The sequence below is a fragment of the Mycteria americana genome, chromosome Z (assembly GCF_035582795.1).
Source record: "Mycteria americana isolate JAX WOST 10 ecotype Jacksonville Zoo and Gardens chromosome Z, USCA_MyAme_1.0, whole genome shotgun sequence".
In the NCBI taxonomy this organism is placed as follows: domain Eukaryota; kingdom Metazoa; phylum Chordata; class Aves; order Ciconiiformes; family Ciconiidae; genus Mycteria; species Mycteria americana.
This window is the reverse complement of record NC_134396.1, coordinates 5,698,063-5,723,921: the sequence shown is the minus strand read 5'-3', so window position 1 is coordinate 5,723,921 and position 25,859 is coordinate 5,698,063. Positions and strand designations below refer to the sequence as shown.

At 40.1% G+C, this 25,859-nt stretch overlaps 1 protein-coding gene across 1 annotated transcript; it reads left to right on the top strand.

The window, feature by feature from the left end:
* Nucleotides 1-2,721: 2,721 nt before the first annotated feature.
* Nucleotides 2,722-24,531, top strand: AMACR (alpha-methylacyl-CoA racemase). The gene is made up of 5 exons (XM_075527091.1): nucleotides 2,722-3,215; nucleotides 5,563-5,706; nucleotides 8,280-8,440; nucleotides 14,329-14,515; nucleotides 23,139-24,531. Exons 1-5 carry the CDS (start codon nucleotides 2,966-2,968, stop codon nucleotides 23,546-23,548), a joined length of 1,152 nt encoding a protein of 383 aa, XP_075383206.1. The 5' UTR covers nucleotides 2,722-2,965; the 3' UTR covers nucleotides 23,549-24,531.
* The last annotated feature ends 1,328 nt before the right edge of the window (nucleotides 24,532-25,859 follow it).

Genomic DNA, 25,859 nt, shown 5'->3' with positions numbered 1-25,859 from the left:
TTGCGGATATCAATAAGTGTTATGAATGGAGCACAGCTTCTGTAACAGGCAAGGCACAAATGCAGGCTTCGGGATAAAGTACCCATGCTTGAAAGCTTTGATAAACTTGGGACACAAAAATACCACCATAAATTTCATGCGAATCTTTAAAGTTCTCAATTTAAGGTTGATGCAGATACGTTTGAGCTGACTAGAGAAGTTTCACCCTAAGCAGTGACCTACTACTTGCATTTTTAGGCAATTATAATTATCAAGATTTGCAATATTATAACAGATGTGAGGAATTCTTGCTTTTTCATTTAACAAAATCAATACAAACTGTACTGGTACGAGTATCTCTTTAACCATGTATCAAGATGGACTACATTGTAAACAATATACATGTGAACTGGGAGAATCAAGGTTTTGTGTACAGCTGTAACTTCACATTCCTGCCTTGGTATTTTTCCAAAGGACTGAAAAGCAAAAGTAATGGCAAACAACAAATCTGATACAAACTGTAAAAGTCTGGCATGCAGTGTAGCCAGCCTGTATCACAGAAGTGCCTGTACCTCTGCAAGAAATGCTGATATAACACACAGTATATATAATTTCATTTTTTTAACACTGACTGTGCAATACACTAATTTCAGTATAGGAATTATATATATTTCACAGGATGACACAGATAGCGACTCACTGACATAATTCAATAAAGCTCACAACAGCAGTCTGACAAGGTGTGAAACACAACCGAGTGTCCTGCCACCCACACTGGGGTTTTAATCTCAGAACAAATGTCCTTTCCTACACCCATTGCCTCTGCAGTGCTGAATTCATACAGCCACTTACTTGCTGCTGCATATTAATGATGCATATTAAATAGTATCACATAGATAAGCACTGCACTGTTTTTACTGCAACCCCATGCTAGGCGATGGCTCCTTGTTTTCAATATATATTTTCTGCTGGCCAACTTGCTGCTTCAGGAAAGCTTGCTGGATTCAGATCATTAGCCTCATATCTTGCTTACTTAGAATATCTGTTTCTCTCTCATGCCTGTTTATTTCTTAGCTTGTTAAAATCCAGTTTTTCAAAGTGGATTCAATGCTTATAAAATGCTGCCCTCACCTCCCTGAACTGAAATAATTTAATAAGGTCCTGACTCAAATGTTTCTGCCACAGAGTACCCATTGTAATGGTGGATGACAACAAAAAAGCAGGTGCAAAGGTCTGCACAGTTAAACCACAGAAAAATCCAGACATTATCCAGTGTGTGGCTATGGTGTTATGTGGATGTGATAAACTAAAGAGCATCAGGTGAAATGAAAGAAGACAACGCAACAGAAATTGCCTGTTCCTATTCAACACAAACTCCAAGACCCGAAGGTGAGAGGGGACAAATGAAACTGAAAATCACTTAAAGAAATGCAGTGTCCCAGTAACATGATGATGTCTGTGGAAACAAACCTTCATATGGAATAGTGTCTCTAAGGGAGATGGATAATAAACAAAACAAGCCAGCTTCATTTGGATGAAAATGCACGTATTTTTCTCTCTGCCATTTCTTGTGGGTGGCAGCATAGCAGTGGTTACAATCAGTGCCTGCATTACAGGACCAGTGTCCACCTGGAAAATAAAGGGTATTCTAGCAATAGATCTCTTCTCTTTGTTATTGCAGAGTTAGAACAAATTCTGCATTCATATTTGCAGCCTTTACACATTTTTGTAGTCCAACTAATTTAAAGAAATAAATAAAATGAGCATGGAATTGATTTTAAGGGCCTCTTCACTCTGCCTCCTACCTGGTAACCTGAAATACTGGGAGCAGGACATAAGTTTGAAAAGCTGTGTTAATCCAATGCCTGTTTCACCACCTCTCCTGGATGAATGTCCATTCCTGTGAGCAGCCTAAACAAAAACAAAACGGCCATGCCTTCCAGTCAAACGTGGCTGCTTTTCTGGCAGGCTGCATTAAAAGAGCAACTGTTCATGAATGTGGGCTTTATTAAAGCTGGTCTCATTTAACCAAACACAAGCCCATGTGCTCTGCGCAGGGGAAACGGTAAGTGTCAGGAAGACACGAGACATTTCTGGCTGAAGCTCCACCACACTCCTGGCCATCAGAAGGCTGCCGGGCTGATGGCCTCCATGGTCACAGGCCATTTGTGGCACCGCTGAGCTAACGGCTCCGCACTGGTGAGGTGCGAGCATCAAGATCTTGATTAACATTTGTATTTATGTAAAATCCCGGTGGCGTACTTTCCAAAAGCCGCCGTGCCAACCCTGTCCTGACCAGATTTAGCAAGGACGACTCAGGATGTCACTACCCCAGCTGCGGGCTCTGCCCCTCCAGGAGAGGCTACAGCTGCTGTGGCAGGAGCAGCAGGACCAGACAGCCCAGTCTAAAGGCACATCTGGTGAAAAAAACAGTTTTAATCAGCTCTTCCGCTAATATCCCGAAGTGTGACCGGGGAAGCTGAGGTGCGTGTTGGGTGTGGACCACCCACGGCAGCCCCAGGACGGGGCGGACGGCTGCCGTTCCCCTTAGCCGCCCTGTAAAACATGGCGGCTGACGCCAGGGAGGTTTTCCGAAAAGCGGGTGTTGATTCTCACATTCTTTGCTGTCCGCCCGACCCCCAGCAGCAAGGGAATGCGCATCTCCTGCCTAAAACCCGGCTGCGGAAGAGAGCCGGGGCGACCCTCGGTGTGACACGGCCAAGTCGGCCGCTCAGGACACGCAGCCGCGGGGGAGCGGGAGGAAACACAGGCCGCTGCCACAGGGGAGGGGCCGCACCAGTCTCCTCAGGCGCCGGAGAGTAAAGCCGCGTAAAAGGGGACCGGCGTGCGTGGCACAGCCGGCTCCTCCCGGGACACTTCTGGGAGCGCGGGCCGCCGAGCCCGTCAGCGGAACCGCCTCGGCGCGGTCGGCCGTTAAGGCCGTGGCTGGGATCGATGTCTCGGCGCTCGGCAGGCGGCGGCTGCCATGGCGCTGCGAGGGGTGCGGGTGGTGGAGCTGGCCGGCCTGGCGCCGGCCCCGCTCTGCGGCATGATCCTCGCCGACTTCGGGGCCCAGGTGGTGCGGGTGGACCGGACGCCCCGCTCCGCCGTGGCCACCGACGTGCAGGGCCGCGGCAAGCGCTCCTTGGCGCTCGACCTCAAGCGAGCCCCGGGCGCGGCGGTGCTGAGGCGGCTGTGCTGCGGGGCGGACGTGCTCATCGAGCCCTTCCGCCACGGTGAGGCGGGGGCGGCCTTGGGGGCAGCGGGGTAGGGCTGGGGGAGCGGTGCGGCTGGGGCATGGGAGGCACAGCCTCGCGGAGGCAGTGTGGTGTAAGCGGGAGGTCGGGTGCGCGGCAGTTAGCGGCCGTGGGGTGCGGTGCTCAGGGGACTCCTGTCTGTGACCTCTGGAAGTGCATACTGGGAAGTGGGAAGGAGACGGCTGCTGGGGGTTTATTTCGTGTGACTGGGTGAAAAATGTTGTGGGGTTTGTGAAGTGCAGCAACCTTGCAACGCCACAGGGAAGAAGCCGTGGACGGTGCTCAGCCAGGGCCTTGCCTCACTGGCTGAGACGCTGAACAAATAGTTCTTGACCGCAGCAGAGAATGTGTGAGCAGGAGCCATGCATGAGCTTGGGCATCAGTCCTGCTGATGGAAAGTCATTTCAGGCCTGCTGATACAGTTCAACTCACAGTTCAACAACTCAACAATTCAACTCAGTAAGGTTAGCATGCGGGTAAGACGTAGCGGATAGTGGTCTGAGTCTCAGAGCTTATGATTTTCGTGAAGACAGCAGATCTAAAATGCTCTCTTTGTTCATGAACCATACACAGGCACTCATCTGATGCTCATGCGTGGGCTATTTCAGTATCCTTGCTGTTCCTTGAGGATGCTGTTCTGTTATGAAGAGTATCATCAAGTTCAGGCTGGATGGGGCTCTGAGCAACCTGATCTAGTTGAAGACGTCCCTGCTCACTGCAGGGAGGTTGGACTAGATGACCTTTGAAAGGTCTCTTCCAGGCCAAACCATTCTGTGATTCTATGATCATGCTTCAGTGAGGGGCTAGTTGAATTGTTTTGGGTTTTCTGTAGTCAGTTTAGAAATAGAAGGCCATATCAGTTAAACGTCACACGTCATAAACAGGCTTACCTATCATGTGTTACGGATAATGCTTTTCATTCTGAAAACAGGGTTTTACGATTGTGATGGTTTTTACCTGAAGAAGTTTTTCTTTTGTTCTTCAGAAGCTGTGCAAATTAAGACATTAAATTACATTTTTCATTGTAGCTAGTTTCCTATTTTTTAGTGGGATTTTTTTTCTTACCATGGAAATTTCTGTTTTCTTTGGTTTTATAGGCATTTGCCTTTTTTTTTTTTTTTTAATCTGGAAATGCAGGTCATTTTGTAACTAGGCATTAGGTTTTATGGGCCTGTAACTGAACTAGGCAAATCTGTGATCCAGCATGAAGCTGGTGTGAACCAATGAGAAGATGAGGGCCCAAGTGGCAGGAGAGTTTCTTTAAACACACATGTACCATTGACCTTCCGACAATGACTGTGACACCAGGGGTTATTTGGCACCCGGTTCTCACTTCTGCTTTTGAAAATCTTGCTCTTTAGTAAATTTCACCGCTTTCTCCTTGGCATTAATCACTGGCCACTGCCCAGTAAGTAATACAATAGAAATAGATCTTAAGGAATTTGAAGACTTAGTAATATTATGGACTGGTCTGTGAAACAAGTTACAGTAATAGATTCTGGAGCAGAATAGGCATTGAAGTTATGTTATCCCTTCCCCTCCAAAATGTGTCTCCCTGCAGTGCCAGCATAGATTATAGGGCATAGTCTGACCAAGCTACACTGAGCCAATAAAAATCTGTCATTGATTTGCAACTTGAATTTGCTTCTTTTGAAAGCACTATTTTAGAACTGCAAGATCAAAATTTTAGCCTTGATTACTGTAAACCCATGCTGACCAAACGTACATTTCACTGATTCCTGAAAGTTCCTTATTCTCTGCATTACAAAAGAACACATTTTCTTTTGTGCAGTTGTTGCAAATCATTTGTGGAATAGTGGCATGGTCCATTCGCATCAGTGAGTTAAAAGATACAGGAATACGTTGGGGCACTGAGGGGCTCATACGGGCAGGAAAGTATATTCCAGTGAAAGATGGAAGGAATTTCAGGTCATTTTAATGTGGAAAACATAAGAGTTTGCTCTCTCTCTCTCTCTCTCTCTCTCAAACAAGCCTTTGGTAGTTTTTTCTCTCATTCAACAGTATATGGATTACAGCAAGCTGTCTGGCAATCTTTTGGGGAAGTAAAACAGGAAAAAAAGCTGAAGAAAAAGGACCCTAAAGTTTAATTTCCACTTAATTGGCTTGTATTCAAAATGTATGCAGTATGTTGGTAATCTATAACATTCTGGCTGTTCACATTGTAATATGGATACTGAATTAAAATGTATTACTTCATAAATTGCAATTCAGTTCTGTTGTTGTATAATTTAACTTTGAACATGTATATTTTGAGTTTTATTAAAAATAAACGTGAATTAGGATTCCGTGCCATTGTCTTTTTCAGGTGTTATGGAAAAACTTGGGCTTGGTCCAGAGGTCCTTCTACAGGAGAATCCCAGACTCATCTATGCTAGACTTACTGGATTTGGCCAGACAGGAAAATATGCCAAGTCTGCAGGTCATGACATCAATTATTTGGCTTTATCAGGTAGGCTGTAAAATTCTCTGTCAAATAAGGTTTTTTCCCCTTAAATTAAGACCCAAGAATTTATTGAAAGGTTATTTGTAGATGGCTCAAACTACCTGAGGTGCAGTCTGATGAAACAGCTGAGCAGATCTGAAGGGTCTCTGTCAGTGAAAGGAGGGTTTCCTTCTCTTTCTGTGTGCTTCTCTCTGCTCCTTTCTCTCTAGTCAGCTCTGGCACTTGCTTAATCCTTCTGTAAGCTCCCTCACAAGTCAAAAACTGGCCAGGAGAAATGAGGATGTTTTTCTGCCAGGTTATTGAGGTGAAGCAGTTCGTTAAGGGATCCAACAAACATAAAAAGTCAGCACAAGAAAGGAGGAAACATGGGCTGGACAGGCTGTTCGTATTGGCAGCAGCAGTGAGCTGTTAGGCTGGATCAGCATGCCTTCTCAAGCTGTGCAGTATTTTCCTTCTTTTGTGCTATTTTATCTGAATAAAGTTTTTCTCTTTGAAGAGAGGACTGAAATTTTTGTGCATTTTTGTGTTTCTTAACGGCCTCTCTCCTATAAAATCTGTATGCCTATAATTCTGAAAGGGCTGCAGGTTATTCTGTGTGTTTGTGAGCAGCTTTTTTTGAGTGAAGAAAAACTAGGCAGCCTAAGACATTTGAGCTCTTGTGCTTTTCTGCTGTAAATACCTCTCCATTGATACCAACAGAAAGGAAAGTAGGCTTAAAATAAAGTAGCAATGCTATGTTTCCTTAAAGTGTTGTAGACAGTATGCTCTTTTTAGGTGTCATGTTTCTACAAGTATGCAGTAACAAACAACTCTGGCAGTAGCAGTCAGTGTGTCATGGATGGCTCCACCTACTGCTCTTCACACTGCTGCTGTCTCTGCTGCTTCTCCCAGCCTGTGAGGGAGGAGAGAAAGTGGCCCAAAATTTCTTGGCTTCCCACTGGATAAAGTATTTCTTTTATCCCCAGCACAGGGCCAGAGCAGAGGTACTGCAAATGTGGTGATCCTGTACCACCTACTATGGGGAGTCATTGTGTTGGGGAATTAAACTTTTTCAGGGATGGGTTCAGTCTTCTCTCATTATGTAAGATTGTCAGAGAATAAAAAAAGAGTAAAGAAAGAATGCCTCATCTGAAACACTTTTGACTTCACTTTTGATTTCAAAGTACTATGATATTTTTATTTGTTATTAGCGTAGGGAAAGAGTCAGTACAGAAACAGTGTAGTCTGTCACTACCTTAGATTGTAGTACTTTCTGCTTACAAAAAGAAGTGTTTTTTTGTCTGGAGCTGATTTAATCAGTAGTATTTTGGTTACTGCTATCTTCCTAAAATTAAATAATTTTGTTTGAAATGTCACGGGTCACCTTTTTCTGCCTATTTAAAGGAAATAGGACAACATGTTTGGGGGGTATCAGTCCTCAAAAATGAGATCTCATATCCTGACTATTTTCCTGATGAGCTTTGGCTTTCTTTAACTAAAATGGCTTGCATTAGAAACTCCAGATATAAGTTAATATGTTAATCTGCTGGTGCCTGTGACGACCTTCAGACTGGTAAAAGTGAGCGACAGGGCTTTATGCTTGCACTACAGGCTTTGGAAACGTCTTTATACTGTGCACTCAGTTGCTTGCACTTAGGAATTGCGTTAGACCATTAGCTAACTAAACAGTGCATCAGAATCATGCAGTTCTCAGGAAATTTTGACCGTGTATGTTGCAAGTCTCAGACCTTAGGCTACAGGCATAGGAAAGAGATGATCATACTGCAGAGTTTCTTGCTTGCCCAAAGGGAATTGCTATGACGGAACTTCAAAGAGTAAGGTGACAGAAAAGAGGTTGTTCAGGATGGCAGATAAATGCTAGCAGATTCAAAGCTCTGCCTGAAGTAAACTGGCTTAGCCTTTGCTCTGTTCCCTTTCATTCTGCATAATTTCTGGCATAAACATAGGTTCCCTGTGTCTATGTGGCATGCAATCAGAGGTAACCTTTCTGTGTTACTCACCTGTTCCTCTTATATGCAGCCTTTTTTTTTCCAAAGGTAGTTGAAGAGGGAGGATAGGACTGAAGTGCAGTTATTGGTGTGAAATGCTTTGTTATGATTATTAATTTATGGGTTATTTGCACGGAAGACTATACATCTGCATTTTTACTTTAAAAGATTCAAAGAAGAGAAATTTACCAAAGTTGCTTTGAGACATGCTCATAATGCCTGTTGAATTCTTATGGGGGAGGTTCTACGCGTGTACAAAGTGCTAATATAGAATTATTGCACGCAATTTTTTTTTGAATAAAATTTTGTCCCTATATAGCCAAATTATCAATGGTTTATCTGTGAGACTTTTATTAATCTCTTTAATTAAATGCATCTTCACTAACATGATTTCAGGTATTCTATTCTCTTGTGAATTAAAGAATAACTATTTGCTAAGGCACAGCCAAGTAGAGACAGAAAACTGTTGGTAGAAGTTTGCTTTAGCCTTTGTTTACTTGCACAGATTAAAAAGAATGAAACTTGAAATGTAGAAATGAATGTTTATAATTAATTTTATACTTATGTTTGCTTTGTTTGTTCTACTGTCAGGTGTGCTGTCAAAGCTGGGTAGAAAAAATGAAAATCCTTATGCACCAATAAATCTTCTGGCTGATTTTGCTGGTGGAGGTGTCATGTGTGCAATGGGCATTATTACAGCCCTTTATGAACGTACCAAATCTGGCAAAGGGCAGGTCATTGATGCAAGTATGGTAAGTTTGGTCTCGAGAAAGGTGAGGTTTCTTCGGTTTGCTTGTTTGGGTTTTTTCCTACTCTAGGTCTGTAAAAGGGAGGAAATTGGAGCTATTCGTAAAGTTTAAAATTGAGAACTTGGGAAAGGGAAAGTAAGTAATCTCATAAAATGACTATTTCTTCACCTGCAAGCAGTTTCCACATATCACTGTTGCCATAACATCCTTATGACATGGGACACATACTGCAGCTTTCCTGCTGTGCTGTTCTCTATCTTTCCTTTTACTTGTCTGCCTTCCTCAGAAAACATTAGCTGTATATATTTGACGAGTAAGTTTGGTTTATGGAAATAGGATGTATAATAAACAATTAATATCATGCATAACAGCAAAAATGATGATCCTAATAAAATAAAGAATTGCATTAGCTTTATCCAAGATACATCTGCTTATGAATTTGTGACAGGTCATGTTTTACTAGAAGCACTGTTCCCTCAAGTAATTACACTGCCATGGATTCTTGCCAAGAAGTCAATTTCAAACACTTTGTGTTAATGTGCCGTGAAATAAATGAAAGGCTAAATTAGCTTAATAATGAATACTATGGAATTTTTCACTGCAAGGCCACCCACTTACACACAGTGGAAGAATACGTATTTACATTTATCCTTGAAACCTGTATTATCTGCAAGTGTTTTTTCTTTCTCTGTCTCCCTGTTTCTATGTTTTTCTTTTTAAAGAGCGTTGCAATTAAAATTTGACCTCCCTTTGAGGTGTTATGATACATTGAAGGCTATGACTTGGACTTAAATATGAACTGAAAAAAATTACATTAATTGAAAAAAATCCCTTTGTTGAAGAGGTCTTGAAGGTAGGAGAACAGCAAGAGATGTTAGCGATCTTGACTCGAGTGAGTTTTTGGCAAATTCACAAGACATTTGCAGAAGCAGGCCACAGCATTATGGTCTAGATGAAAATTCTATGGAATCAGTGCAAAACGATGTCTTGTCCCACTCGGTGGGTTGCGAGATGGGTGAATCTTTTGATTCTCCGAGGGTTTGTGTACCGCCAAAGGCCAGTCTCTGCTCGGCAGAGCTGTGGGGCTGGTAGAGTCACGACAATGACTCAGAGGAACAGTCTGACCAGCAACTTTATTAACTGGCAAATTCAACAAATGGGCAGACTTAATAAACTGGCAAGCTCAACGAACAAACAGAGGCGATTTGGCAATGGAGCTATTTTCTGGGCAACCCATCACAATTTATCCCAAACTTACTTATATTGGAAGAGTAGAGGAAGAGAGAAGCGAGAAAAGGAAAGGAGAAGAGAGGAGAAAAGAGAAAGAAAAAGTATCACCACCCTTGGATCCCACGAAGACGATGACAGGCGTGGCATCCTCCAGTGGTGGGCGCGCACGTGGTTCCCTGGAGGGCGTGTCTTTTATAAGCTAATCCCCGCCTCCAGTTACGTCCCTTGAAATCTTACATGGTTCTTGTTCTAGAAAGTTCTCAATCTTCTGCACAGGCACTGGCGGAGGGTGGTGGTTGCGAGGGGTCTCTCGGGTGGTCACAAGCAGGTAAACTATGGTTTACCAGGTCTTCCTCAGGTAAACTATGTGTGACCTCTGGTCATATGTGGTAAGGTCTGTCAGAACCTGGAACCGCGCATCCTCCAATGCGCTCTCCACATCCCACGTCCCGCTCTGGCGGACCTGCTGTCGCCATGCAAATAGCACCTCGTGTCGCCACAATGTTTGAGACACTAACTCTTTCACTCTCTCACAAACTGGTCTGATGTTTTTACCCTGACAATAATTATTAGTAGTTGATTGTCAAAATGAAAAACTTACCAGCTGGAGTTCCACAGACGTCTGTTGTTGTTTTTCAGTGTTTTCTCCAATAAGCTGAATGATGGATGAGCAACTGTGTTTAGTAATATTACAGATGATATGCATGTGGGAAGAACTACAAGTATGTTAGACACTTGGATTAGAATCGAAAATGACCTTTTCAAATTGGAGAAATGACCTGAAAAAAATTGGCTTAAATTTACAGAGACCACTGCTCTGAAGTTCTCTTAGGCAGAAACAATTAGCCGCACAAATGCAGTATGAGGACAACTGGCTAAAGTACAATCCTGGCGGTTTGTAGTAGTCACAAGCTGAACATGAGTCAACAATACCATGCTGTTGTGAAACACACACACACACACTCTGTATTAGGATGTATAAACAGGAAATAGAGCCAGCAAGGTTTCTGAAGTAATTTTTCTTATGTATTCAACATTTATAAGGCCTTAGGAAAATACTGGTTCTGATGCTGGCCATCGTATTTCCAAGAAAAAAAAAAAGACCAATTTGAGGAAGTCCGAGAAACACAACAAAAATGATGTGAGTCTAAAAACATGACCTACAAAAGAAGATTGAAGGAGTTTGTATATTTGTGAAGCAAAAACTGTGGAGAATTGTGACAAGTCTTCAAATATTTAAAAAGTTATTTCTTTTAGTTTGGAGTATTACCTTATTTTCACTATCGGTACTTTAAGTCATTAAAATAATTTGTTAAGAGAAGAATCAATGAAAGTCCACTAATGTCCTTACGAGATCTCTGGCTCATTGGGAATGGAATGTGTTGTAGTTTTTTGTAGGGTTTTTTTAAGCCCTCAAAACTTTTCTCTTTCAATGTTTTCTTGTCTCATTATAATTGTGGAATTTACAGTTCCCTGCTGATGTTGCTGGTGTCCTGTGAAACGGATGAAATATTGTCCAGTATCACTGGATGTGTTTTACCTGGCATTTTGTTATGTTCCTTTCACTTGAACAGACTTTTAGTGAGACAGTTAATGAAGACCATACACGCATTATCAACAGCAAAGACCATTAAATAGACTGGGTTGATGAGCTGTTTTTGTATCTAAGTTTGTCTCATGGAAGTAGATATTTTTAAAATCACAATACTGCAGCCTTTCGGCTGTCACTTCATTTTAACATTCTTTTTTCTTTAATAGGCCTGTTATTTAAGTTGTTGTACAGTTTAGGTAGTCTGAATATGCTAACAACTCTGACACATGGTGGAATTTTCTATGGTAGAAGAGGGAAAATTAATTTCTTTTTTAGCAGCTTTGTGTCCTCAGGATTACTTTTATAAAGTTCTCATCTTCCTTCATGGATTGTTTTACTGACAACTTGTTTGTTTTTTCCTTTTATTGCAATGTCTATTTTTCTGAGGTAATCTAAAAAAAGTCATTATTTCTTGTCTTTGAGGTTAGTAATTCTAGATTGACATCAGAACTTTTGTGATGGAAGGATTTGTTGTTTTTATTTCTAATTACTATCCTGAAAGCTGCAAAATGGCTTGGGAGCATTCTTAATATGAGTAATGTACACATGAGGAACTCCTCCAGTTAGTGAAACTAAACTGATAAAAAAAGAGGGTAGAGAGGATCAGGCCAAGGGCTAGATTTGCATCACTTGTTCACAGTGTCCAGTGCTACTGTTGCGCTGCGTAGAAAGTACACACTGGGTCCTGCATTTCAGCTGTCTACCTCAGAAAATTAAATGCCTGGTCTGAATTGATTAATGTTAGTTGCTGTCTCTTCTCATTGACTCTATAGGGATCGTAGGTATCTTACAGTGAGCCTGATAGTTCCCATGTGCTAAGTAGGATATGGAGAGGACACCGCGATACGATACGGTAGGCACAATTGTACGTCTGCACTCTTGTACCATACTGGAATAGAGGCGTGTGAGTCAGGGCCACACTTTAGGTTCACTCCAACTTCAGACACAGAGCCTTCTGCTGATGGTAGGCATCTGACCAAGCATGACTCACTCTTTGGGAGAAGACAGCCACAGAAGAGGATTGTGGTAACAATCACTTGTATAGTAGTCTCATGGCAAGAGCATTTAGCTGTCCAACGCAAGACTGGGGTTCCAGGTTTTTCTCAGCCTGGAGGCTGAGGCATTCATCAGTTCACGAGGATAAAGATTACGTTGGTGTGGATTCATTCTTAGTTTTGTTTGAACTGCTTCACTCTGCAGAAGGAACAGAAGACTTGCAGAGCAGACAGGTCACCCAGCGGGGTGGTGCCTCTGGATTCTTGTCCCTGCTTCAGAGACTGCTGATGCTTTTAGCATGAGGGAGCCATTCAGTGAAACACATAACTCACTGTAATCATTCTGAAATTAGGCTTAAATCGAGTCTCCCCATGTTGTCCTTTTCATGTTTTAAAAGAAGGTGGCCACATCAGCGTGTGTGTGGTGTTATTTGAGCGTGCCTTTGGAGGTTTGGTGCAGATGTTAGACACCTTTTTACTTCTCTCTGAGTTGCAGTGGGCCTTGGGCAGAAGCTAGCTGTCCAGTTTCCCAGCCAGGGATGTTTCTGAAGTCCCTATACTAGTCCAAAACAGATGTGCTATTTTATTTTAAGTGTTTCCAGGGTAAGTAGCACTGTATGTAGGTAGCACTGTAAGTAGTTCCGTCAGCACCAAAATCTAATTTGTAGTTAGAGCTTATTCTGGTATTATCCCCACCTAGTATTATCCTTACTTTCAATGTTTTTTGTGGGTTTTTTCTTAATATGAGCAGTGCAAGATCAGATCATTAGTAAAGCAAACACTATTTTGATATCCTTGCAATCATTTTGCAAACATGTAAATGAAGGTATACAGTATTTTCTCATATGAAAGTACTTTAATTAACTTTAACAGGTGGCAAGTAGGGCAGAAGTATTCCTGTCCTTGTGGCAGGTACTTGAGAAAGAGGCCAAGTAATGCACATTAAGTGAAGAAGCCTTCATGACTGCATACTTCAAAGATTTGTATGTTTTAAATTCTTGCTTAGAAAGGTAGAAACTAATAGATCTTTCCATTTGAAAATTCAGTAGCTCTTTATTTTGGTACAATCTTTGTGCTTTTTGCTATAGACAATATTAGGTTAATTTTACACAGCTGAAAATGCATGAATCAAAATGATACAGCTCAGGTTTTTCTCTGTTCCACTGGAATGTTTCTGGCCATATACTGTTACTGCCTCATCTTCTCTTACAGTTTTTCTAATGCAGTTGGAAGAAAATGGATTCTGCTGGTGAGCAAAACTGTAGGATGTGATTTTGCTTGGAAAGACTAGCACAAGCTTGATAATTACTGAAAGGCTGAACAAACTGTATTTTCATCTGGTTGTAATCCACCTAACCAAAATTTTAAGGAGCAAGTTGGAACAGGATTAATCATGTTTTCTAATGCTATATTCATCAGACGCTTGCCTATTTAGAGATTACCTTGCTACGTCTATGTACCTGCCAGTGATGAGAGTGGGAGAATAACTTTTGTTTTAACTTAGTGATGAAGATGAGCTTCCGAGTTTTTATGGTATAAGAGAGCTCTAACCTTTGATTTCCTTCCAGTTTTCTTCTAAAAATGGCAGTTTTGTAATCAGTAAATTCAAAGAAGTTAATGTTGAGGTAAAAATTTGATACTTACAGGACTGGTATAGGCATCTTGATTTCCAGAGGTTTAGAAGGCTTGATGGCTGTCAGATACCTAATGTTCTATAGAGCCAAGAAGCTTGTCCCATCACCTAAAATTACTTACATTCTCTATGTGAACTCCTAATGATTATAAACTTGCTAAATGAGGAAACTTTGTGCATTGAAAGTGTGTTATCCATCTGAAGCTGCATTATTACATTTATGCTCCTTCTTATTCTCTAATTCTAGATTACTTCACATATGCAATATAAACAGTAATTTAAAATTTTAAGACATTAAACTGCTTAGCAGAGACTTTGTCATTAAAGATCTCAGCAAAGGACAGAACTGGTAGTAGGTTTTTGCTGTTTTGTTTTATGTAGAATTAAGGTAACATGCCAACTAATTTACTGAAGCTGTTACTTTTTCCTGTAAATCTTCAAGGTAGAAGGAGTAGCATACCTAAGTTCTTTCCTGTGGAAATCACAAAATTTGGGACTTTGGAACAGACCTCGAGGTGAGAACCTGCTAGATAGCGGTGCGCCTTTTTATGAAACCTACAAGACCGCCGATGGAAAATTCATGGCTGTTGGTGCCATTGAGCCTCAATTCTATGAGCAGTTAATAAAGGGTAAGTAGCTTGGAGCAGTTGTTTCACATCAGCAAAACATGATTGAATGAATTCTTTAATACTTGACATTGATTCATGACATTGGTTATGTTGATTGCTTTGTAAAAACCAAACACTTCTTAAAACTAATTGGATAGTAGTGTAGCAGTTTGGTTGACTCTCTTCTCCTAGCAATTGATGTCTTTCTTTTTCATCCCTTCTTCACCTTACCCTCAGAAACTGCACTTAAACTACAGGTTTTCTTCTGGAGTTATGGTAATGGTCGTCTGTGATGTGGCTGGAGCACTAAACAACTATTTTTGGAAACCACTTTTTTCAAGGGATTGTGAATATACTTTAAAAAGGAGACCTAATTCTTTGGTATTGCAAATAAAATGTCGAGCAATTTCAGTTATTTGTGTTCTAATTTTTTTTAAAAAGAAACTATTTAAATTGTTTCAGAAATGACTGTTCAGTGGAGGTAATTCATAATATTTCTTGATAAAACAGAATTCTTCTAGAAGCAAAGTCAGCCTTATAAATTAATTTCCACCACACAATTTCAGAGTGCTTTTAGTGTCCAGCTATGGGTATAATTTTTATATTTGATTGAGGACTCTTTAAATATGACTATAAAATATGATTTATCTGTTTGAGAAGTTAGAATAGATCATGCAAAATAATTGTGTGAAGTTAGAACAGAAATTTGCAGGTATCTCTTTACCTTTGAACTGTTTGTGTGCTTCAGGCTTTTGATCAGTTGTGCTCTTAGCTTCTTACTGTTTTTTTAATTTAAAAATAATTTTTTCTGTTGTGCTCCTTTGCTAGATTGCTATGCTTTCCATACAGAATTTATGAACATATAAAAAAAAAACACAAATGAATTTGGTATTTATTGTCTTTCCATTATTCTGAATATGAAGGATACAAAAAGTTCTCAATCTGTTTTTAGTTTTGCTTAATGAGTAGAAGGAATACCAACAAAGCATATACCTAAAGTGGATGTACCCAGTGTTATGCAAACCACTTGTATGTGCATGACTTACATGTGGTAAATCTTTGCTGATTGAGGGTGGCTGATTGGAGTAGCTCCTTATGCTTGCTCAGTCTCTCCCCACTGATTATTCCTTGAATTGTAGCATGCATACCTGTACCAGTTTTAGCTGGGATAGAGTTAAGTTTCTTCATAGTAGCTTGTAGGGGGCTATATTTGGGATTCGTGCTGAAAACAGTGCTGATAACACAGGGATGTTTCAGTTACTGCTGAACAGTGCTTACACAGCATCCAGGATTTTTATGCTCCTCACCCCACCCCACCAGCGAGTAGGCTGGGGGTGCATGAGAATTTGGGAGGGGACACAGCTGGGACAGCTGACCCCAACTGACCAAAGGAATATTCCATACCGTAAGGCGTCATGCTCAGCAATAAAGGCTGGGGGGGAGGTTGGTGGGCCACTGCTTGGGGAGTGGCTGGGCTTTGGTCAGTTGATGGTCAGCAATTGTTTTCATTTGCATCACTTGTCTTTTTTGGTGTTATTTTTCTCACCCTTTGTTATTTTCCCCCCTCTTTTCCTTACAGTTTTTTTAATTATTGTTATTTTTGTGTAATTATTGAACTGTTTTTATCTCGACCCATGAGTTTTTCTCACTTTTACCCTTCCAATTCTCCTCCCTCCCACTGGGGCGAAGGGGAGTGAGTGAGCAGCTGTGTGGTCCTTAGTTGCCAGCTGGGTTTAAACCGTGACAGTTCCTCTCACAGGCAGTTACTGCCAGCTCAGCCCCAATCAGCTATGTTGTGCTAACAAGAGTAGTCAGTGCCAGGGCCTGCACTTCCAGGAGTTTTTGAAATTCAGGAGCATGGTAGGATGAAATGAAGGTATGAAGTTGTAAGATGGGGTGTGCCTTTGGTGAGCAGGATCCCAAAGAGAGATCTTGTTCTGTACACTTTGGCTTTGTTCTCTTGCAACCTGTGGCGCTACCAAAGTTCTTGCACCTCTGTGGCTGTAAATGGCTGCTTCTCTGTGTATTTTAAAAAGGGCTGTGCAATTGTGTAGAATAGCCAAATTAGTACATGCTGATACATGAAATGCATAAGGCAGTCTCCTGGAGTGACTCAGGGATATGTCCAGCATTATGTGCTGCCCCCAGATCAGATGTCAAGTTTGGAAGAGCCATGTTCTTGACTGAAGAAGCTGGTACTTTGTCCCTCATTGTCTTGAGAACAACTTGTTTGCTGACGCCAGTTCTAAGCTACTTGATCTTGAAAAAGACAGTATAGTTGATTATTCTACACTTTGCAGTTCTTTGAAATGTTATTCTCATTTTTTGCTTGCAAGAAATGGAGTTGGAGAACAAAAATAAATATAAAACTGTATCAAAGCGAAATGTAAGCCCTTGCTCTGGAAGTTAGGGAATTTGGAATTCCAATATATGTCTTCAGGGAGAATGCCTGTATTAAATACAAAGGAAAAAAGAAAATAATAAAGCTGCTTACTCAAATACCCATCTGTTTGGCTTAAATGATCAAACACTGGCCTGCAGTATTCATGGCTGCAGTATTTTATTCTTCTCTAGAGATTAAGTTGAATAGCACTTACTAGAGGAGTGGGATGGAATCTGTATTTGTTCAAAAAGAAAACAAATTCTGTAATGGAATCTGGTCTTGTTTGTCACTCTTCTTCTCAGTGAACCTTTGCTGGACACTCCAGCCTTCTTGTGTTGACCATTGCTACAGGGCAAGACTCAGGCTTTTCTCCCTCAACCAGCCAGCCAGCTTATCTAGAAAGAAGCCTCTGATGGATGAATCCAGTCATCAGGCAATATAACATGATCGCTGATCGGTCTCTGTCCTATTTAGATAACTCTTTAGTGAGGAAAATGTTAACGTTCTCTGTTTTCCTCTTAGTTGTTTCTCAGAAATTTAGAGCATAAAGTTGGACCAGCAACTCTGAATTCATCTGCCTGTATTGGGGCACCCACATTGGACAACTTTATTTTCATGTTTGAAAGTATTCCTTATGCTTACAATGTGCAGAAATGTCTTGATTTTAACGGCTGAAGTTTCAAAAATAGTTATTCCAGCAATAAAGAACTGGTGTGTCCGTTTGTAAGTAGACAGCAACTGCAGTCATAGCTGTGCCTGTGTTTCAGTCTGTTTCTGTCATATTTAAAAAATCCAACATACAGACTGCAGTCTTCTAAGGAAATTTTGCTTTTTGTCTTTTATTGTATCACAATCTTTGCTTGTTTACAGTCAATAACTTTTCTTTGTTTATTTTGTAGAAATGTGTTGTTTAAAGTATGAGACCAAACTCAAGATTTTTTCACAATATTGCATTTAAAATAAGTGGTCTTTCTTCATTGGATTTTAGGTGTATATTATGAATTGTTCAGATTTTGACATAGGAAATATTTATCCCCCTCAGTAGTTATGGTTGCAAGCTTTCTGAAGCAATAATGTACTAAATTAGAACAGCAGATCCTTCTTGTGGCTTAGGGATTTTTTCCATTATGGGATATCTATTGCAGAAATTCAGTTCAGAATTTAAGCCTCTGAATGTTATAGGGAAGAAAAAGCTGCTTGTGAGAATTGTATTGCTCTTGCACAAACCCGCGGAGCTTTGACTTAGGCTGAGTCGTCTGTTCCAGGCATTAATTCCCTTCTTTGAAGCAGTTTTAAAATGGTATGTTCCAGTTACAATTTCCATAATTTTATTTCATACTTTTTTTCCATAATTCTGGTCAGTTCTGCTGGTGAGCAATTTGGTGCTGTTCCAGATAAAATATATTCAAAAGCCACTTTATGTGTCTCTGTCCATATTCAGAGAGTAGGTTACTTTTGCCACTCCTATATAGTGAGAACACAAGGATATGGGTGTTGCAGATGTAAGAGTTGGGGATTTAAAGATTGCAGAATTGAGAAAGGAACATGATTTCTGAACCATTTGTCACTGCTCACAGAATTCTGGATAGCCAAAGTGAAACTAATTTCCTTTTGGTTTTGGTTCACTTCAGTGTTTCCTTGCAGAATTAGGAACCCAGTGCTGGACCAGAGTGCAATTAATGACTTGGCAAGGAAAGTTCTTAAGGAGTCTGCAGAGGGAAACTAACTAAGTTTGAGAAAATACAGTATCTTAGTTTGAGAAGATTGTTGGCTTTGTAGATCATGCTTGGCAGGGAAAATTAAATTTCTGCTTACCACAAATTTATGAATTTTTTTTAAAAAAAGGTTATATGAGAAACTGAAGCTATATAAAATAGACATGGTAAATAATTGCTGTAGTAGCTGTAGTACTAGGATTTGTATTCTGGGCTCACTATAAACTATTTGTTGTTAACAAACATGCTGTAATCCTTTTGCTTATATTAATTTTATTACTACAAAAGTCATCCAATAAATAACTAAAATGCCTTTGCATCTTATGAAAAATCTGATGTAAGAAACATGCACTACTAATGTTAATTCTGAGTGTTTTGACAGAAAGAGACAGAATGTCTTCCAACTGACCTGTAAATTACTTCTGCAGGTTTCTCTTGATTTTTAACAATATGTGCTTAGTATTGCTGTAGCCAGGCTACAAGAGGCATGCAGAACACAGTAAATTTTGAGTATCAGGTGAGAGTAAAGGTTTGATTCTGCATTATAATGTGGTGTAAATTTGGTTACATAAGGTAAACTTAAGTGTCAACGTACATTGATGTGAAAAGCACTAACAGTCACTAAAGTTCTGCACGTGTATTTGATAGTACTCTTTTTATACTACTTAGAAGTCACGCAAGGTAGGAGTATCAATTTAAAACAAAGGAAAAAATTAGGAAGCACTTGAAAAACGTAGTTTACATCATTATGAAGGACTTCCACAGGGCTCTCCATTTTGTGACTGTAAAGTATTGTGTACTGTATTAAAAATCTGCTAATGTACTGAATTCAATACAACGTTTTTATTAAGACATGCAAAGTGGACAAACAGTTTCCTTATTACATTTTAGACACCCTCAGTTACACGTAACGTTCAGTTTTACTTGAATTTACTTGTCATGATAAGCCTTAAACTTTGTACAAATCTTGCTGCACCAAAACATTTACAATTGTGGTAATTAAATGTGTGAACTTGGAGTACAGCTATGGATGCATTTGCAGCGATGCTCTGGCAGTACTCTGCTCCTGATCAACCTTTTGCTGAACTGTCACATTCTAAAAAATTACTTAGTTTCAGAAACTTTGAGCAGAGAAAAAACGTTAAGTAGTTACTTCAATGAAAATTCACTGCTGTCTTGGAATATTCTAAAGTTCAGTTCCCTCTCAGAGTGAGAATGAATTATATTTAGAGAGAGAGTGAGCAATGGCATACCCTTTATGTCTGTGGTTGGGCCAAAATTAAGGATTCCCATACTTGATGGTTCTATTCAGTCATGTTGTGGCGACATGATTTCAAAATTACTGTGCTATGAGCATACAATTTTGAAAAGAAAATCAGCAAGTTAAAACAAGAAAATCCTGAACAAAACTCTGCTAGTGATCCTAAGTAATCTTTTAAAATAGTATGGCTGAAACACTGTAAGAAACAGTTTATTTCCAACATACCAAAGCAACTTTGCTGATTTATCTGATGAAGTTTACTCTTTTCTCTCTCTTGAGATAGGTGCCTAATTTTACTGCTGTTTGTCTGAGGAGTTCTGTAGGAATAGAGATTTCAATTTGTTGCATTAATAGATGATGTGCAGATGTATGTCAATAAAGCTATAGCATTTAAAGGAGACTTAAAGCTACATCACTATAAGGAGACTTAATTTTTCATTTTTCAAAAACCATTATTTCAAAGCTGTACTAGGGTAGGTTACTGGGCTTTTCAAAACAAAAATCCCTAGATGAAAATTTGAACAAAAACACTTGGAAACAAGTTGTGATTGCTTTACCAGATATTCTGTGTAAAAGATACTTGGCTTTTGATTACGCTGGGTGAAATCAGTCATCCTGTGGTATCCCAAACAATTCTGTGCTGTGTAATTGTTTCCTTGTTGACTCAGTCGCTCCTGCTGTGATTCTGTTTGTCTGCACCACAAATGGTTAGCACAAGCTGGAAAATGAGAAGCTGTAGTGCTTAAATGCTGTTCGTGCTATTTAAAGTTGAAGTCTTCAGTGGTCAATGGAAAATGAGCATGTAATATTAAATTCCAGGTTCTGCATATTGTTCTATTTTGCTAAAGCATGTATGGTTAGGTTCAGCCAACTTTCCATCTGGCATGATCTTCAAATATAATTGTGTAATGGCATAATGATAGAGCTCTGTTCATGTTGGGCTGGCTACTAGAACCCAAAACATAGTTCATGAGCAAATAAATACTTATGAAACAATGTTTCCAATTGACAAGATTTCGTGCATTGAGACAGAATCTCAGGTACCCTGTTGTTACTTAGCTTTACTTATTGTGGAAGGTAAATTTGCCTCACCTCCTAGTTCCTGAGGAAACTGTATAGCACTGTTCATCTTCAGTATTATGCTTTGCAGATTAATAATCAAATTAATTTTGAAAGCTTCTATTTAATTATGGATGTTCAACCAGTTTGAGTAATCTTCAGCTGATCTTTTTTTAGCATGATATGAATGGTTATGAAGACTAGATTGTAAGGTAGTGTTTTAAGGTGCACATGACTTGGTAACTCGAAAAGGACTGATGTTTACCTTAGAGTAATACTTACCCTGATATCTGTAGGAATCTCTAATAAGATGTGAAAATGCTTATTCTGTCTTTGACTGTGTTTTCTTCTAAACATGAACAACTGCAAGGCTGTATTTCTGAGTCTGGAGACTGGCAATTTCTCTGTGTTTTCCTTTGCAGTACCAAAGTAAGATTTCAAAGCATGTATTCATTTTCAAAGCTACTATTTAAGAATCTTGTGATCAAAAGTGAAATTCTTAAATATTGTGATAACTTGAGGGAGCCTATGAGCCCCAAGAAGTGCATGTAGTAGAGATTATGAGCAGAAAGAAAGAACTTACAGAGCGGAAGAATGGACATTATCTTCCTTTCTTCTCCCCTGTATGTTTCAGTAGCTATATGTCTACCCCCTCAGTGTTAAGGAACCTGTAGAAATAGAAGACACAGAAAGCTTATTCTGCCTATCTACATCTAAAGATTAGAGGAATTCTATGTAAATTCTACCTCCGAACAGGCATCTAGTAGCCAAGCCTATTAACAGTTGCAAGGCAAATCATCAATCTGATATCAGATATCCAAAGATATAACAAAGAATGCTCAAAATTAAATGTTTGCAGAACTCCACATTTTCTCTGCCTTTTACACAGAGCTGTTGTTTTCTAAGCAGCTCCCTTTTTTTGCTGTTTGTGAAGCATTATGATCATAGTTGTTCTCTAGCCTTTGTAATTTCTCAGATTAACTTATTTCTTATCCCTACTTTTTCTTAATTTTTCCTGCTATGTTCATGCTCCTGAATTTCAAGATGTGACTGTTTGGACAGCCTTCAGTATACCACTTCTGCTTTCTATTTGATATCGTAGACTCTGTTTGTACCTCTGTTTGTACTGTCTCCATTTTGAAAGTGTGGTTTAATTGGCTTTTCTCTTTCTTGTTTCTTACCTCCTTTTTGAGATAAACTCTACAAGAAGTGATAACAATTCTTGGATCTCCTTGAAGTAGGAGAATGGAAGGGTAGGGAGTGCAGAGAGCAGAATCCATGAGAACAGAAACAGAGATGGGAAACTGATTGCACAGGAGAGATGTAAACTCCCCAATGAGAGGGAAGGTGGTGCTTAGTTATGGGAAGGACCGAGGACTTGCCTAGTTCAGGGAATTTTCAGTACAAAGCCTGTGTGTCCACCTTCTGCTCTTGTGTCTCAGAAGGGATATGCGTCTTGCAAACCTAGGTGGTCCCTGCAACTGATCTTCTGGGAAGCAGAGTTCTTAAGCAGTTAGTGAGTGTAAGGGCTATGGGTTTCATTTCTCCAAAAGAGCAGCAGTGGAGAGTTGGAGCTTGGGAAGTGTGCTGAAGAGAGGAGAGCAGCAAACACTGCTGGAGTCCATTTGGACTGAGGGAGTTGAGAAGCAGGTCAGTTAGCCTGCAGGCACCTGCAGCTGAGCTACCTGATGCACATCGAGCCTGGGTATATCCATCCACATCATCTTCTCCTCTCTGGCATAGAAATAACCTGATCGTGTTGAACACACTGTAGCCTGCTGAATGTCCAGCTCTGGAATATGTACTGGCTTCTATGAGATAAGTATTGCTGTAGTCTAAGACCCATTCAGCAGACTTCTGTGTTGCTGCTGCCAGGTAGAGAATACAATACCTATTATAGAAAATGTTCTCAGGACAAAATGTTATCTCTAGGCGGCTGCTGCTCTTACAAAGTGTTTATACAAATGTTTATTATATGTACTTAGTTAAAAGGCTGTAGCTGATGTGGTTTAATCTAATTGCAAGTAATAGAACATTTTATTCTTCTGCTCCCTCCCCCTCAATTATAAATATCATAATGAAGTTTGAAGCAACTTTTAGTTAGTATGTTCTGCTGTGTTGGACTGCCTGCAAAACATTAGCTTCTTGGCGAACATACTTAGTTGTGGGCAGCACTTTAATTTATCTAAGCTATACTACAGTTAAACTTTGTGTTTCTCCTTTCAGGTCTTGGCCTAGATTCAGATAAACTTCCCGGTCAGTTGAGTTTCTCTGACTGGCCTGAAATGAAGAAAAAATTTGCATCCATATTTGCACAGAAGACACAAGCTGAGTGGTGCAGCATATTTGATGGTACTGATGCCTGTGTGACCCCTGTTTTATCCTTTGATGATGTTGCCTCACATCAGCATAACAAACAAAGAAGTTCTTTTATCAAAAATGATCAGGAAGAGACAAGTCCTAGACCTGCTCCTCTTCTGTCAAGGACCCCTGCTGTTCCATCGTTTGAAAGAGATCCTTTTATAGGAGAACACACAGAAGAGATACTTCTGGAATATGGATTTACTAAGCAAGAGATTACTGAACTTTATTCTGAGAAAGTAATAGAAGTCAGTAAACCAAAAGCTAATTTATAATCTGTAACTATGCAGATCAGACAAATTTCAGGCTGATACAGTATGGTTTTATGCATTAAAATTGAACTGTATGACAAATAAATGTTTGCGTGATATAGCTTTTAAATATTTTTTAAAAAAAAATTATGAAAGTTTTAAATTTAATTGAAAACAGTGGGAGTTCTGTACTTGTGTACCTGGATGGTCTGCAGTCTAGAATGAAACCAAAATTGTGTTCTGAAGATCTACACAGTTTGCTTAGGAAGCAGCTGTAAATCCTCAGAATGTTTCTTTAAATATCATATCCTGTGAAAAGTTTATTTTAATTCTTAGTTGCACCGTTGCATTGACTTCATGTAATTACAACATATTTTATGAAAAATATTGTAATATATATTTATATTCTTCCTAAAGAAGTGATTATGTTGTTTACTCATATATTAGAAGGGATTTTTTTCCTCTGTCTTATCATACTAATTCATTTGCCATATCATGCCAAAGCAATGATCGAAATAATGCTGTTTTCTTATGTGCTTCTGTAGAGTTATTATCATAAAGTAATTCTATTTAATAGCCTGACTACATTTTCCTAATGCAGTCTCCTGATTATATTACATTTGGAATTTCAGTTTGCCTAGAAAATCACTTCAGAATGAAATTTGTTATTTTAAAATAGCTACCAAGTATTAATCCTTTCCTCTCTTTTTTGAAAAATGGTAGGCAACTTAGATGCACAGGTTTTAAACAATGGTTATTCCATGGTGGTTTTCATTTCCTTCAAAATTAAACCGTCATTTGAAACAGCCTCCATCAAGGCAAAAAAAAAAAAAGCTTTTAAAAAGAATTGTTATATGGCCTTAATACAGTTTTCTTTAGTCTGACACGTCAGGAATTAATGATATGAGGGGTTGGGTTTTTTGATAATGTTGTCAGAGTGTTTACCTTGCTGAAGATCAGTTTGTTGCTTATAAAGACTTCTGAAGCTGTGACATACTTCAGCTCATTTTACATGTGTCATGCTAAAATGTCAGCATTATTACTATAATAAAAACTTTTACATTCTACTACATAATTCCTGCTTCCAGGCAGGTGTTTATCTAGTAGGTCCTGACAAATTAGATAAACAATCAGCAAAAGCATCTTGAGTATCTGGCTGATAACCACTGTAATGTAAATTACTGAATATTATACACCTTTACAGTAAGATTTGACAATTTGCTTAGTCCCAGTTGCATCTAACCGTGTTGGAGAACAATGAACGTTGTCAAATGTAATTCCCAGTGCACTGAAGTTTTGACCCCAAAATCACTGAAGTCAATTTAAAGACTCATGTTAACTTCAGAGGTTAACCTCAGCAGTCTGTACTGGGACCAGTACTGTTTACTGTCTTCATCAATGACATAGACAGTGGGATCGACTGTGGGGTGTTGTAGACAACACCAAGCTGAGGGGTGAGGTTGACACACCTGAGGGACGGGATGCCATCCAGAGGGACCTGGACAAGCTCAAGAAGTGGGCCCATGTGAACCTCATGAGGTTCAACAAGGCCAAGTGCAGGGTCCTGCACCTGGGTCAGGGCAACCCCTGGTATCAATACAGGCTGGGGGATGAAGGGATTGAGAGCAGCCCTGCTGAGAAGGACTTGGGGGTACTGGTGGATGAAAAGCTGGACATGAGCCAGCAATGTGCACTCACAGCCCAGAAAGCCAACCGTATCCTGGGCTGCATCAGAAGAAGCGTGGCCAGCAGGTTGAGGGAGCTGATTCTGCCCCTGTACTCTGCTCTGGTCAGACCCCACCTGGGGTACCACATCCAGCTCTGGAGCCCTCAGCACAGGAAAGTCATGGACCTGTTGGAGTGGGTCCAGAGGAGGGCCATGAAAATGATCCAAGGGCTGGAGCACCTCTCCTATGAGGCCAGGCTGAGAGAGTTGGGGTTGTTCAGCCTGGAGAAGAGGCGGCTCTGGGGAGACCTTATAGCAGCCTTCCAGTACTTAAAGGGGGCTTATAAGAAAGATGGGGACAGACTTTTTAATCTGTTGTGATAGGACAAGGGGTAATGGTTTTAAACTGAAAGAAGGTAGATTCAGACTAGATAGAAGGAAGACATTTTTTACGGTGAGGGTGGTGAAACACTGGGACAGGTTGCCCAGAGAGGTGGTAGGTGGCCCATCCGTGGAAACATTCCAGGTCAGGTTGGACGGGGCTCTGAGCAGCCTGATCCAGTTGAAGATGCCACTGCTTATTGCAGGGGGCTTGGACTAGATGGCCTTTGAAGGCCCCTTCCAACCCAAACCATTCTATGATTCAGCGTAGGATGAATCAGCTCCCTC